The sequence below is a fragment of the Gavialis gangeticus genome, unplaced genomic scaffold, assembly GCF_001723915.1.
Source record: "Gavialis gangeticus isolate Ggan-Ray unplaced genomic scaffold, GavGan_comp1, whole genome shotgun sequence".
In the NCBI taxonomy this organism is placed as follows: domain Eukaryota; kingdom Metazoa; phylum Chordata; order Crocodylia; family Gavialidae; genus Gavialis; species Gavialis gangeticus.
This window is the reverse complement of record NW_017729005.1, coordinates 11,030,593-11,045,424: the sequence shown is the minus strand read 5'-3', so window position 1 is coordinate 11,045,424 and position 14,832 is coordinate 11,030,593. Positions and strand designations below refer to the sequence as shown.

The 14,832-nt window shown below is 44.3% G+C and overlaps 1 protein-coding gene across 4 annotated transcripts in view; it reads left to right on the top strand.

Moving 5' to 3' along the window:
* Positions 1 to 14,832, top strand: part of RFTN1 (raftlin, lipid raft linker 1) — a 197,716-nt gene that overhangs the window by 89,598 nt on the left and 93,286 nt on the right. For all 4 annotated transcript variants that reach the window (XM_019508672.1, XM_019508673.1, XM_019508670.1 and 1 more), the window contains exon 4: positions 9,436 to 9,544. In XM_019508672.1, the coding sequence (XP_019364217.1) occupies positions 9,436 to 9,544 (109 nt within the window). The remainder of the gene's footprint in view (positions 1 to 9,435; positions 9,545 to 14,832) is intronic.

The window sequence follows — 14,832 nt, the reverse complement described above, 5'->3', positions numbered from 1 at the left end:
GGCATGCCCCGGCTCCAGCCTGGCCAAGAAGGAAAGTGTATGGCCCATCCCCATGGGGAGAGAAGGGGGTGTGAGTTGGCCTCAAACCTAATGCCCAAAGGGGAGGCAACATGGCCCAGCCCCATGGTGAGAAGGGGGCACAGCCTAGCCCCACTCCAGCCATGTGGAGGGAAGGGGGCATGACTTGGCCCTGATCTGGCCATGCAGGAGGAGAGTTGTGGCGTGGCTCTGACCTGCCCTGTGGGACTTGGGTTTTTGGCAGTGGGGAGAGGTGGCAGTACTCCCACTGCTCCAGATTTCCTCACCTGTGGGGAGCCCTGCAGGTCAGAGTCCAAGGCTGCATGGTCTACATTTGGCTTGTGGGCTGGAGGTTGAGCACACCTGTGCCGGAGATAACCTTCCCCTGAAAGGGAATCATTTTGCAATGCCAGCCATGCACTTAACATGCCTGCATTTTAGCCACACTTAGTAAGCGTTAAGTTGAACGTTTGACTCCACCCTTCGTGATGGTCATGTGGTAGCAGTCTAGAGCCTGTTAAAGGGTGAGAACTCATATTAGTGTTTTTCTCCTAATAAGTTGGTCTAGGGAAGCAGTTTGTTTCCATTAGATGGAAGGCTCTATCTACACAGAATAAAAGATCAGAATAGATCCCATAAAACAGGAGCTGTAGTCATATGGCCTGCAGGCCTGCTTTGGCCCTCAGTGCCTTTCCATCTGGCTTGCTGAGCTAACAACAGGATGTTTGGGGCATGGCCGTAGGGGTGTGGCCAGCTACTTAACATGGGGCCCCTGGGTCCTGCTGGACATGGCTGTCAGTGGGAGGGGGAGAGAGGACAAAGGCTGTGTGACACTTGTCTCACTGCTGCCAGACCCCTGCTGCTGCCATCACTGTCCCCAGACCTTGCTGCCTCGATTGGATCCATTGCAGCTGCTGCTGGACCTGTGGGTCTGGCCCACAGGGGTGGATCCAGAGTGGGTGTAGTGATGCCATTATACCTTCATCCTCCTTATTCTGCAGTGTAGCTTCCCCACAGCCCTTAATGTCTGGGTCCTCTGTGGTGGAACCACATTGCAGGAGCAGGAGCTGGGCACTTTTAAGTCCCTGAAACAGGTAACGGTCCCCCCCGCCACCTTCCTTGGTACCCCTTGCCTTCCCCTCTGTGCTCAGTGGCACCTCCCTTCTCCTTGCATTCATGCCCTGCCCAAATTATACCTTTGGGTAGAGGAGACCTCTCTGCTGCTGTCGTCCCTGGCTGACCTGGGGAGCCCCAGAGCCACTCCTGCTCAGCTTCAGCTGGGGCTGCAGGAAGCAGCTATGTGGGAAACTGGGCTCAGATGGGGACAGTGGCAGTGATGGATTGGTTTCCCTTCCCTGCACAGTCCCTGCAGGTGTTCCCTGCCAGCTCAGAAGCAGGTGCAGGGATGGGGAGCCTGCCCACTGCAGATCTGGCAGAAGCAGGGCAAGAATGACTGGGACAGTGGTGGTAGTGGGTAGGTCTCCCTTTCTTGTACAAAGTTGTGTACATAGAGAGGTTGAAGTGGGGAATGGAAGGGGAGGGGAGGTGCCACTGAATACATAGGAGAAGGGAGGGGGTCCCAAGAGTGCAGAGTGGAGCTTTCTCACCTGAGTTGCTGCTCCTGTGGTGTGGTCCATCTCCCCCAGTGAGAAAGGGGACTGGGGATGGCAGAGTGCAGCCATCCCTGCAGCACCAGTCCCTGCTCCTGCACCCCCTTTCCAAAATACTGGATCCACCTATGTTGGCCTGAAAGGAGCCCTGTGGTCTAGATGTGGCCTGGGGCTTGGATTGAGTTTGACATCCCTGCCCTAAAGGGAGCAGATTCAATGAAAGCTTTAGGTGGAGATCATTAGTGACCTTGGAATAAGAATCAACCTTTCCTCGCTGGCATTTTTATTTTCTTCCTGTCTAATATTTATTTCAAGTTTTTTTTGTTAGGTGCATGGTATATAATTAGGGGTGAGTCTTCTGCTGTGGCAGCAAGCACACCCCCAACAGAACAGTTCTAGTACTGGTCTTTAAATGAAGTGTCTGCACCAGTTTCATAGCATAAGGATGCTTTAATTTATTCCTTCTGTTTTCTGCTGCAAGCTTCCTTTGGTGTGACATGCCTGTCGAGTGTGTTGAAGTTTCAAAAATCTATGTTAATTATTATGTTTTCACTTCCCAATCTGATTATTATGTGCCAGAAAGGAAGCCATATTTTCTTCTGTTAAGTGAGATATAAGGTCCAGACTCATGAATGAGTTACTTAAAATAGTACCTGTGTGTTTGCACATACCCTTTTACAGTAATAGAATGAGATGGGTAGGAAGAAATTGGACTTTAGAGAGGCCTTTTCTCCATAATCATATAGGTATTTCATATTTATCCTTCTACAGGTTTCAGCTGTAATCATAAAAAATTAAAGTCAAAGAAATAACTGCCCTACATATTTAGATTTAGTAGAAGAATAGTTTGGGATTCAGTTTTCAAAGCAGAACAGCTCAGTTATCTTGAACAACTTTGCAGATGTTCTTCTTTCCTGTAAATGATGCACAATCAAGTATCACTTGTACAATGATACACTTGATACAATACTTTTTTGTTTTTGCTCTTAGTATTGCTTTGCAAACCAAAACTCAAATATTCTTCATTTGGGGGAAACAAACCTATTTTGTTTACCTCCAAAAGAATCTGATATTAAAACTCAAAGCAGAATAGCATTAAAAAGTCACATTGTATACCCATTACATAACTTTGAATTTACTGAAATCACATGGAATTTTTAGTTACTAGTGATAAGAGTTTTTTGCAGGCAAAGAAAGCTCTGTGTGCTCTGGGGAGGTTGGATCTAATGTCTGTGGCAAAATTTCTGGAGCCCGCTACATATGGGAAATTTTGTATCCAAATAAAGAATGGAGGGCTTTATTGTCCCCTATGCAAATAAGCTACAGTAGCACACTAGTTGGGTTTATTTTGTGCTGTGTCTAGGCTCTCAGTTTTCAGCGTCCACTGGGGAAGTATGTTTATAAGAATGACCATATAATGTAAGCTGTTGAGGCTTTTAACATCCAGAGAGGCAAAGAAAAATACAGACGCTTCTGAGAAATGCCAAGCGGTGAAATATGTAATAATGATAATACCCATGTTTCAAATTTGATATTAATTCAGGCCTTTGCACCACACAGTGTCATTGTTGGTGGCTACCTATAATTTTAAGAAAAATGTCAGTCTGCATTTTCAAGGTTATTTTCACAACCATGGAAGCAAAAACCATAAGAAGATCATAGAGCATTGTTTTGAGGAATAAATAACCTGAAAATCCCCATGGTCATGGACCCATTCTGTGTCTGGAATGTGGGTGTGCACCTTGGACTGTCTAGCACTTAAAAAACCTAAACTCATTCCAGTTATCAAACTGATCCTAAAAGCCAGGGGTCAGCAATATAGGGCCTGTGGGCTGAATCTGAAGAGCTTTGCCTGTGTGCATGCTGGGGTTGAGTAGCGAGGAGCTGTGCTCATGCCACTGCCGTTTCCATGCTATTTCTGCTCCTCCCCATCCCCAGCTAGCCTGGCCACATTATAGTTACTTCCAGCAGGGAGCTATGCTCACACTGTGGGCGGAGAGCTGGGAGAAGCGACAGCAGTACAGGCACAGCTCCTCATTCCTCCCCCACCACTCGTGTTGCTAAACCCACGAGGCTCACATTGGACCAGAGCTGGGTTTTTCTGGCCCATGGCTTGAAGAAGGTTGCTGGCTGCTGCTTAAAGCCATCTTGTGAGGTAGGGGGTAAATATAATCCCTATTTTACAGCTGGGTAAACTGAAGCATTTGACAATTATTACATGCTAGTAGTGTAACAACGGGTGGGTGAGCAGAGCAAAAATCCCAGGCACTGTCTAATGATTAGGGACCTACTTAAATTGCAGTGAGATGAAGGGATTTTCATGGGCTGAGGGTAGTGTGCAGAGCCAATTTTGCAGTCTTTTTGTGGCAAGCCTCTCCCCCCCCACCCAATTGCTGATTGGCCAGCATGTCCTGGTGGCCTCTCCTCTCACCACTGATTGGCCAAGAGGCCAATCACTCATCTTCAGACAGCCGCATTGCTTCTGGCTTCTTAAACGATGGTACCAAAACTCTTTTGCCTTCCTGACTGGTGCCTTCACTGATTCTACATCACTAGCCCAGCCTCTTAGCTCTCTCTCATACTATGTGCCCCATGGCTGCAGGGATTGCTGTGCTTTCTTTGTATTTTGGTAAGCTTTTATTTTTTTTAGGTGAGTCCATGATGCAAAATCACAAAAATTGCAAAACCCCACAATTTAAGTAGGTCCTTACTAATGGGAAGGGGGGCTGTGGAATGGAGCTGGGGAGCTCCTCACCTTCCCATACCCTGCCCTGCAACAGCTCTGTCTTTGGCTGAAAGGAGGGCAAGAGTAGTAGCGGTAGTGTACAGCGTAGGAGTAGCAGCCATAGGTTTGCTGCTGTGGGCTGGACGTCACCTGCTTTTTCTTGCCACCAAAAATTGGTGTTTAAATGGCTGCTCAACACACATAGAAGGCAAAAAAAGATGACATTCTCCCTTCTCTCACCTCCCCTTTCCTACCACTGTGCATCTCAAGCTGCTGCTCCAGCACGGTGTACTTCTACCACCCAGGGTGCAGAACTGGCCACTTAGGCCTCTGTGATATTTTGCAAAGTCATGAAGTGAATCAGTATCAGAGATAGCACAGAAATTAAGCAGTTCCTGGTTTCCAGTCCTCGTCCTAGATCACATCCTTTTCCTCTTTACCTCTCTCATTTTTATAGCAATCTGCAGCCTGGATACTTTCACTGTTTCTTTGGGGCCTTCTGGAAGGGTGAGAGGGGAGGTGGGGAAGGGAGAGAAAGCTGTCTTATTGCATGGTCCTAAGACAATTTGAATGGATATAATTATATTAGGATGATGAATTGTCAGCCTCTCCAATCAGTTTCCATTCTTAAGTCTGCTTTATCCCTTACAATTTTTTGGGTTAAGAACTGGGTTAAAATTAAAACTTGCTAGCTTTAATTTAAGGGCAAAGGAAAATGTTTTTAAAGAGTGTAAGGGCAGTCTGTTCAACATTTATTTTTTTAGTGAAAGAGACTTAAAATGTACTTGGACTTGAAATTGTTTATCAACCATTCCACTGTCATCTTCTAGCTCAAAAAGGTTTCTTGTTACCCTTTCATAGTTTCAAAGCAGGGGCTATCTTTCTTCACTTTGTTTTGATATTTTCTCCACCTGGGATGTCCAAGTCCAAAGGGTATGCAGCAGACCTGTAGATGTTATGTGCGAGGAAGAGATGGAAAAGCTGGTGAAGGGAGTGGGGAAGTATAAATGAAGGAAAAATAAAAACAAGTCCTCAATATCTCTTAAGTTGCTGGAGAGCTAGGTTTGCTCTAGAGCAGTTTTTTGCCGTTGATTAAGCTGTGGGCAGGATCATGCAGTGGGCTGTGTGTGTGGTTCTGTGTGAACTGATTGCAGCTTAATAAGAGCTTATGTTCCTTTCTATAGCTGAATGCTAACAGTGATCCCAACATTGGGCTTTGAGTGAAGTGTCTGCACCAGTTCCACGAAATGGGGTCACCCTCTTCCTTTAGTTTGAGATGATAGCGTGTGCATTTGAAGCTTTAGAACAACTACTTTTATCAGTGTTAAGGAATTTCACATTTTCTAAAAACCTTCTTAATTCTGATCCAAAATGAAACCTATTTTTACTTATCTGAAGACATAAATGTTCAGATTACTAATTCCTTCTAGCATATATAGTATATTCTCATATTTTCCAAAAAGAAACCTACATATCCATGTTATGTGTAATTGTCCTAGTAAATTGTTGCACCTTTTTTTCAATGAAGCTCTGTTTAGCCTTCTGCTTGAACTTTTTTTGCATAGATTCTAGTGTCAACTGATAGGCATGCAAGTAAAACAGTATCCTATAACAGAGAATGCTCCAGATAACAAAAGTGGGTTATTCATGGGTCAGAGCTAAGGCTGTTTTAATAAAATATATAGTTTTAGATTTTATAGAAGTGTGTATACGTGCGCGTGTACAACTGTGTGTGTGCCAGTTCAGATAACGTACTTTCCACCCTTCATTTATATTACTTCTTATCATTTTAACCAGGCATTCACTCATTTTCAAGTAAATCCTTAGTTTTTAAAAGAAACTTCAAGCTTATAGAATCCAGAAATAATAGGGAGCTGCAGGAAAATTAAAACCAAATGTTGACTCTCTTATTTCCTCCTTGTATCTGAGAGAGATTGGAATTTCAGTGTGTTACAGGACACAGAATTGTCAGCTTTGATAATTAATGTGTAAGTACTGGTACCCCACAGCTGGTAATGGTTTATCTACCATGAAGTGGTACCTAACTGCAAACAGCTGAATGAGAAATGGCAGCCAACTGCAACAGCAATAATAAAGTGACTTTGACCACTGACTTCCAATCACAAGTTAAAATGTTGTTATTGCTATTTTTTTGTTTATTCCTTTATATTATGCTGACAGTTGGTGCCCTAATTAAGGTATAGGACCCCGTTCTTGTAAGTCGGTAGTCATCAGGTATTTTTTGTACTTGGAAATCCTTTCCTTAGTCAGACTCCTCTTGAAAAACTCCTGCTTGCTGACTGGGAGCACCATCCCTCTTAGCATTATGAGGGCCAGATTTGTTGCAACCCTTCTACATGCATTTCTGACAGAATCCAAATGTCTACATGCTGCACCCACATACAGTAAAGAGCAGTCCTTTTCCCAGAACATTTATAACATAACCATATACTGTAGTAATATACAAGGCAGAGAGGGAGGCAGATGGCCAATAGGGAAAGACAAGCCAACACTGAAAGTGGCTGGTGCTTCATGATTGTGTATTGGTTGTCCTCTTCTGATGTTCTGTTCCCCAGCAGTGATGATAGTATCCACATCACCCTTTCATTTACTTCATAAGTATCTCTAAGTACATGAAAGGGAACGCAAGACAAAGTAATTGAATAAAAGTAATGAATAACTTGTATACCAACCTCTATTAATCTTCGTTTTCAAGTATTATGTAACAAACTTCCTGAAGTTCGAAAGAGGATGGAGCTGGACTGTTCTCAGTGGTGGCAGATGACAGAACAAGGAGCAATGGTCTCAAGTTGCAGCAAGGGAAAGTTAGATATTTGAAAGAATGTTCTCACTAAAAGGGTAGTAAAACACTGGAATAGGTTACCCAGAAAGGTGGTAGAAGCTCCATCCTTGGATGTTTTCAGAATTTTGATTGTCAGTAATTTGCTTTTTATAGCTTAAATTAATGTTTGTTTTTTAATCCATAATACATAAATCCAATGACCTGGAGAATGGTTCCTATAGATCCCTTTCCTAGAGCAGTATGTAAACAGCTTCCTTTAATAAAAAAAAAAAGCAAATGTAAAGGTTTTTGGCTTTGAATACCGCAAAATACATATTGTTGGGGTTGAACACCGCCAAGAGAAGAATAGTAGCACAGTTATAGAAGATACCTAAAAGGTCTAAGTGATAGAAGAAATGTTGCATGTTACTGTGCAACAGCATAATCCCCCAGATGATACAACCATGCTATACCCCAGTGATTCTCAACCTTTTTAGACTTAAATCACCCCTTGTAAGACTCAAAGCACCTGTCAGAAAGTGCTAGCTCTTAACTTTTCCACTTTTTTTTGAAGTGGAAAAAAGAGCAATTCTTTTGTTGTAAAGAACTCCGAAAGACTAGAACAGACCAGAATGTTTTGACACTATGGATTCCTATTTGAAATCTCTTTGTTTATCTTGTGAATCAATGCTAACCTTGTGGCACCCCATGGCACACTTAAAATGATCTCACATCACCCCAGGGTGCTCTGGCACCCTGGTTGAAAATTACCGCTGTACACAAACAAGCTGGTAGAGGGAAGGTGGATGTATGTATAGCCTTTGGGGAGAGGGGGAGGAATGGCGACAAAAACAGTGTCACATTATATCATTAGAAAATTCTCTAACTTCCCAGAGGAAACACTGCTAGTTGGAGGTGTCTCACATGGCAATAATTTTGCATTTCATGGTTATGAATAACTCGTTAGCATTCTGAGGAATCCTCTAGGAACCACCTTCAGTTTGTATACGTGCTTTGTTTAACATGTATTTCTAGAGTGCAGAGAAGTTGGTGGTGTTCTCATGTATACTCTGGCAAGCGCGTGATGAAGCATGCTGCAGACTGTTGGTTCTGTACCAGGAGTCTCATGCTTCTCTAGCCCTCACCTACTTAAACAAAGTTACTGCTGGCAGGCATAAATTGGGTAGTTGTGGTTATGTTTTATAGGTTGTGTAGCTTCTCATGAGATGTCAGAATAGCCACCTCTGTAGTATGCCCAAGAAAAATATTCCCAGTGTTCAGTTGTGTAGTTTAGCATTTAAGAGAACTTACCTCATCTGTGTGCTTTCCTTAAATAATTCCCAGAATATATTCACAAAATTACTTCTTTTTAACCTGGATATCCAGTATAGATCAGAGGATATTGGTTTCACTTTTTTGGATCTGGAAGAAGTTCTGCACTTTCCCTGTGCAGAATGACTAACTGCATAGCATTTCTGCTGAGATCAAAAGAGGGTTTATGAACATCTTCCAATATAAACTTCAGATTTTCCCATGAAACATTTTGTCCAATGCCATGCTTCCGTAACACCATGAATCTAACGTTTGGATTTCTGTTTGGTAGTATACATGTTTGATGCCACCTGATCTGAATTAGCTTCTGTAGATCATTGTTTCTCAAGCAGACTGAATCATCAGCATAACTAAGTTTCTTCATTGCTTTTTTTTAAGACTAAATTATAAACTGCATGTACTTTATACTCTGACCAGACTCTGCTTTTTAAAAATGTGGTTCTTGGAGCCAGATGAAAGGGGTTCCTTTAATTTGCAACTCACAAATACACCATGGCCCACAAACACTCTGCCAACCAGGGAGTGGGCACCTGTCAAGGTGTGGGGCTACCCTTGTGGCCCTCGATGCCTCACCAAAACTCTTCAGCAGCCTTCCAGCCAAAATAATTGCCCACTCCAGCCCAAGAAGCATATGCATGTCCGTAGCTACTCAGCATCATTCCGTGAGTCTTTGGCTGGGCACGTGATATCTTAGGGGATGAAAGGGTGAGGCTGCCACTTACACTTCTGATAGCAGTCATTCTAGGGCCTGGCTTGCTGCTTTCTGAAATTCATAGGTATGAAGCTGTGGGCTTGCTTTAGCTATGGAGCTGTGTTGACTCCATCTAATGGAAGTGCTAGAACCCAGGTTTTGACCGAACATTAATTCTCCATGGAAACAGTAATTGAAGGAACAAGTGCATAAGGATTTTTTATTATTTGATTTCAAGAACTCAAAACTGAATGTGGGTGTGTTTTTGTTTCTTCAGATCTTTGAAAAATGATGTTTGCAGTGAAGGATATATGTTGGATATAGAGTGCTGCTCCTTCTCGGACCAACTGTCTGACAAAAATAAGATACCGGATTTCATTAAGAAAGTAAGTAGAAAAACAGCTTAGAACACAGCATGCCTTTATTTGCATTTGAATTTCAGGGCAAGGAGATGCTGCAAGTTACGCTTTTCGTTTCTTCTCCCACATTCCATTTATTTCATGCACAAATGACACTTCAGTAGAATTGCTTCTTTTGCAATGCCAGTGTCTGCATAGGACCTCCTTGGTCAATTACAATGACTAGTGAAACAAATCATTGACCATTCTGCTATTTGAAAATGACTTGCAGTACTACAGGATGAGTGATCTCAAGCAGATATCCATTATCGCATTTTTTATCTGTACAGTATATCCCTATAATGTTGTGAACCATTTCTGCTAAAACAGTGTTTCCATGTTGCTGCCAAATGTTCTGAATTATTTGACCTTAACACTTGGTAATACTGGAAAAACACTTGGATAATGAGCCCCATTATCTGCAATATTATTTCCCAGTTGTGTCCTTGTAGAAAATTATTTTAAGCTATATTTCAACTTCATGTAAACCTTGTACTTCCAGAAACTTTGTCTTAAACTGGGGGGGCTTTAAAGATGACTTTTCTTTTAATTCTGATTTGTTACCTTTTCCTGCCATTTATGATAGCATGTTGTTTAATCAAATTGGGAACTGATTAGTCTAAATCCTATTTAGTAAACCCTGGGTGCATCTAAATGCTCTATTAAGGCTGCACAATAAAATTTGGAGCAGTTTGCACCAGAGTGAACTGCAAGCCTCCCTGCCCACTCTGCCCTACCAGGCTGGGTCCTGCCTCCAGGGCTGTGGAGACCCTGGGGGAAGGGCAGCAGGGAGGGGAGCCCCAAACTCACAGCAGGCAGCCTGCATCTGCCCCACCCCCACATACTATGCCACCTGTGGGGGAGGGGGAACTGGGCTCTGTGCTCCACAGCAGCTGCCGCCTCCTTGCCCCATAGCCCTGGCTGCTGGGGGCCCCCTCTGGCAGGGCTGAGGGGGAACCATAAATCATGAATGAGGGGTATCAGCATGGATGGATGGGCTCTGGGTTGGGGAGTGAGGGGCTCTGGCAGGGCCAGGGGGCTATGGCTTGGGAGTGAGATGCACCAGCAGCACTGAAGGGTCTGTGGGTGGGGAGTGAGGGCTGTGGCTTGGGAGTGAAGGGCAATAGCATGGCACTGGCATATCAAGGCTGCTAAGAGCCACAAAGCAGTTTGGGGACAGCCACAGCTGGACCCACATCCTGGTGAGCGAAGGTGACCCTGATTTTTCCATGATAGAAAACCCAAAATCAAATGCCAAAACGTATAGGTATTTAAAATTTATTTTATTATAGTGATTGAGGCACTGGTAGGCTTCCAAATTGCTTTGAAATGGTAAATATATCAATAAAACATTGTGTTCAACTGATACACACACATACATGTGTATATATACACACACATACACACATACACACATATACATATATATTCATTTTAATTGCAGGAAAACACAGATTTTGGGTGTTTTAATCAGAGAATTTTTTTTTTTTTTTTTTATCAGAGTTGTGATTTTTAAACAGAGAAAACCAGGATCCCTGCTAATTAATCAACTCTGCAGTAAAGCACACGTATAGATGCATTCACTAGCTGCATCCCCACATTTAATCATGTGCAGTTTGTAGTGCCACAAATCTTTTTGTGGTGCTACAGACCGTGTGTGTGAAACAGTAAAATGTACCCCATGCTGCAAATTTGTAGTGTGGGCGCAAAATTTGCTACCAGGATTTCCCGGTAGCAAAAAAAAATCCCTGGGAAGAAAAAGCAGCGTAGTGCACGCTTTAATAGCATACACTGGAACAAACAGTGGCTTGGTCTTCCAGGGAGATACTCTGTTTTAAAAGGAGCTTATGCAAGTCTCTGCCATGGTGATGTAGTCTTTTGTCACTGACTCTATTTAGTTACAATTAGTGGAACTGTTCCATCTAGTTTTAACTAATTCATCCTCTTGGCAGAAAGGTTAAAGGAGCTTGGAGCACAGGTGGTGTTCTCATTGATCCTTTCCATGGAAGGCAAGGGTCCAGGCAGAGCCCATCTTATTCTGAAAGTCAACATGTGGCTGAGACAGTGTCAGTGTGAAGGCTTTGGCTTCTTCAACAATAGATGGGTGCTCTTGGAAGGAGGACTGCTCCCGAGAGTCAGGATCCATCTGACGACAATGGGCAAGAGCATCTTTTGGCATTATCTGGCCAACCTAGTAAGGAGGGCTTTAAACTAGGTTCCACAGGGGATGGTGATCAAAACCCTCCAGCAACAGAGCTCACAGTCCAGGTGGGAAAGGACTCAAAGAAGATACTTAACTTTGGGAAAGGGCCAGAGAGCTACAGGACTGCAACACGTGGCACAAAAGGAAAGCAAGTCAGTCAAAATGCAAAATACATCTGATGCATGTATACAAATGTGAGAAGTATGGAGAATAAACAAGATGAGCTGGAAGCTGCAGCCCATGGAAAGAACTGTGATCTGATTGGCATCACAGCCACCCAGTGGGACAGTTCTTATGACAACATCAAGGTTAACACTCTATTTTGGAAGCACAGGGTTGGGAGAAAAGGTGGTGGTGTTGCCTTGTATGTCAAAAATGTATACACTTCAGGAGGAAGAAGACAGCAAAGCAGAATGCATTTGGGTGAAAATGAAGGATGAAAGATGCAGTGCTGATATAATGGTGGAGATTTATTATAAGCCACCAAATCAGAATGAAGAGGTGGATGAGTCACTCTTCATACATGTGACAAATCTATCCAGAAGCTATGGGATGGTACTGATGGGAGACTTCAGTTTTCTGAACATCTGCTAGAAGAAGCCAGCCTTAAAACCACACATGTAGCCACACATAAAATGTCACACTGGTTCCTAACTTGTGTGGTGGACAACTTTCTTTTCCTGAAAGTGGAAGATATGAGTACGGGATCATTTTTTTTGGATCTTGTCCTGATCAACAGGGAAGAACCGTCGTTGTTCCCCTGCTTTACCTGTGGCAGGGGGTTGGACTAAATGACCTCTGGGGGTCCGTTCCAGCCCTACTTTTCTCTGATACAGTGTTAGCCTTCTCCCAGTTCCAGAACTTAAAACCAAGCACATCTCACATGGTCTACTATATCTTGAGACAGCCTTGTCAGTTGTGTGGAGTACAGCATCAGCTAATATTTACAAGGCACTTCCTAAGTGTAATTTTTTAAAGGTTTTTTCATGCGAATGAACATGTTTCAGGTGTTAATTATGCACTGTAAATTAATGCATGTTATCATTAGCAAATTTAAAACACAGATTGAACTTTCCCATCTGTGTTTGTTAAAAGTAAAATATATCGTACCTGGGTTTGAGATTCCTCTCTTCCCTATTTGATTTACCCTCACTCTGTTGAAGAGAATGACTGCAAAGACAATGATACTCCACGCTGTAACTGGCTGGATCCATTCTAGATCCCTCGGTAGCCAAATGTTGTTTCCATATCTGCTTTTGGTCAAGCTCACAAGATACTTCCTCGTTTTTTTTATTTCTTAAGTTAATCCATGCAATAGTTATCCATGAGAACGTTGTTTTGTGTGTTCCTTTTCTTGGAGAGACATCCCTAAGTATTTTGGAATTCTTGTATGTGGTAAATGAAGAGCACAGTAACCCCTTTAGGTCCCTTTACCTTTAGTGGATATTCCCTTCAAATGGATTGGGATGGACATGGTGTAACCCTTGGAATAGAGTGTAGCTGGCTATATTGGTAATAGTCTACTATACCATGTGCTATCCCAAGGCTTATACCTCTTTGGTTGATGACAGTCAAAGCCATGGCTGCCAAATTCATGACAGTGTTTTTGCAGGTGGGAGTACCCTGAAAAATCAGTAGCAGCCAAGGAACCAATTTCATGTCTGTAACAGGGGGCCTTCTCGGAGCCAGTCCACCATTGGCCTGCCTACCTGTTCCTGGGCTAACCGCCTGCCTCACTTGTCTGCCACAACTTGCTGTTTCATAATTGGTTCCAATTAGGCAGGCGGCTTCTCATTCTTGTCCCAATGCCAGAGCGTGCTATCTGCAGCTCCAATCCTACCCTACACCAGAGCCCAGCCTTGCAGATGGCGTTCACCGGTGGTTTGTGCTAGGTATTTCATAAAACATGAACACAAACAGAAAAGCAAACACATACTGGGCTCTAAGCCCTCAGCCCCCTCACTGGGGCTCCACACTAGGGTCTTCCACCCCTTGGGGCTCAGGTGGCCACAGCCCTGCCTGGCCCTAGGGTCTTACACTCCCACACCACCCCCTCACTGGAGCTCTGCACACTGCTCCTTCACTGGGGCTCACTGGGGTCTGCCGTCTCATCCAGCTCAGGTGGCTGTAGCCCTGCCTTGCCTTGCCTTCTGCCCTGGGGTACTGCACTCTGCGAGGTGAGGCTGGCCATAGCCTTGTCTGGCCCTCTCTCAGGGTCCCTGTAGTCACAGGACTCACGAAGAGCCTGGATGCTGCTCCAGGTCCCTCTGCCAACCTGGGCCCTACCTGAGGACTCCCATGGGCCTGGGCTTCCCCTGAACCAGTTGAACCCACCAGGGATGTGGGAGCTGGGGTTATTAAGGCGCCCCGACCCGCTTTCCACCAGGGTAGTAACTGGCCTGGTGTTTCCTGGGGACTTCCATGCCACTGGGAGCCCCACTAGACCACCTACTCCCAGCAGGGTGCAGTTTTAGGTCATGCCCAGGACGAAGAGCCTCCTGCTCCTACCTGCAGAAGTTTCATTCAGCAGTTCAGCCAGGCAATGTTTCTGCCTGCCTGCCCGTGGTGAACTGCTCTGTTTATATAGGCGGCCATGGTTTTAAAATGGCCCCCGCAATCAAGCACTGCTGGCTGCTTGACACAGCCCTTAAAATGGCAGGCACCAACAGTAACCTGTCTAGGTCTGATTGCAGCCTGTTCCTCCCGTCTCACATGTCCACATCCCCCCATATCTTATATCTTAGTCTCATCAGCAAATTTGAACAGGGTGCTATTTACCCCCTTGTCCAAGTCACTGATGAAGATGTTGAACAGTGCGGGCCTGAGAAACCCCACTGCCCACATCCCTCCAGGTCGAAAATGACCTATCCACTACCACTCTCTGGGTGTGGCCCTCCAGCCAGTTGGCAACCCATTTGACTGTGTAGGTGTTGGCACCATAGTCCCGCAGTTTCTTAATGAGAACAGGGTGAGAGACAGTGTCGAAGGCCTTCCGAAAGTCCAGGAAGACTATGTCCACTGCTACCCCTGCATCTAAGGATTCGGTGACCTGGTTGTAGAAGGCCACCAGGTT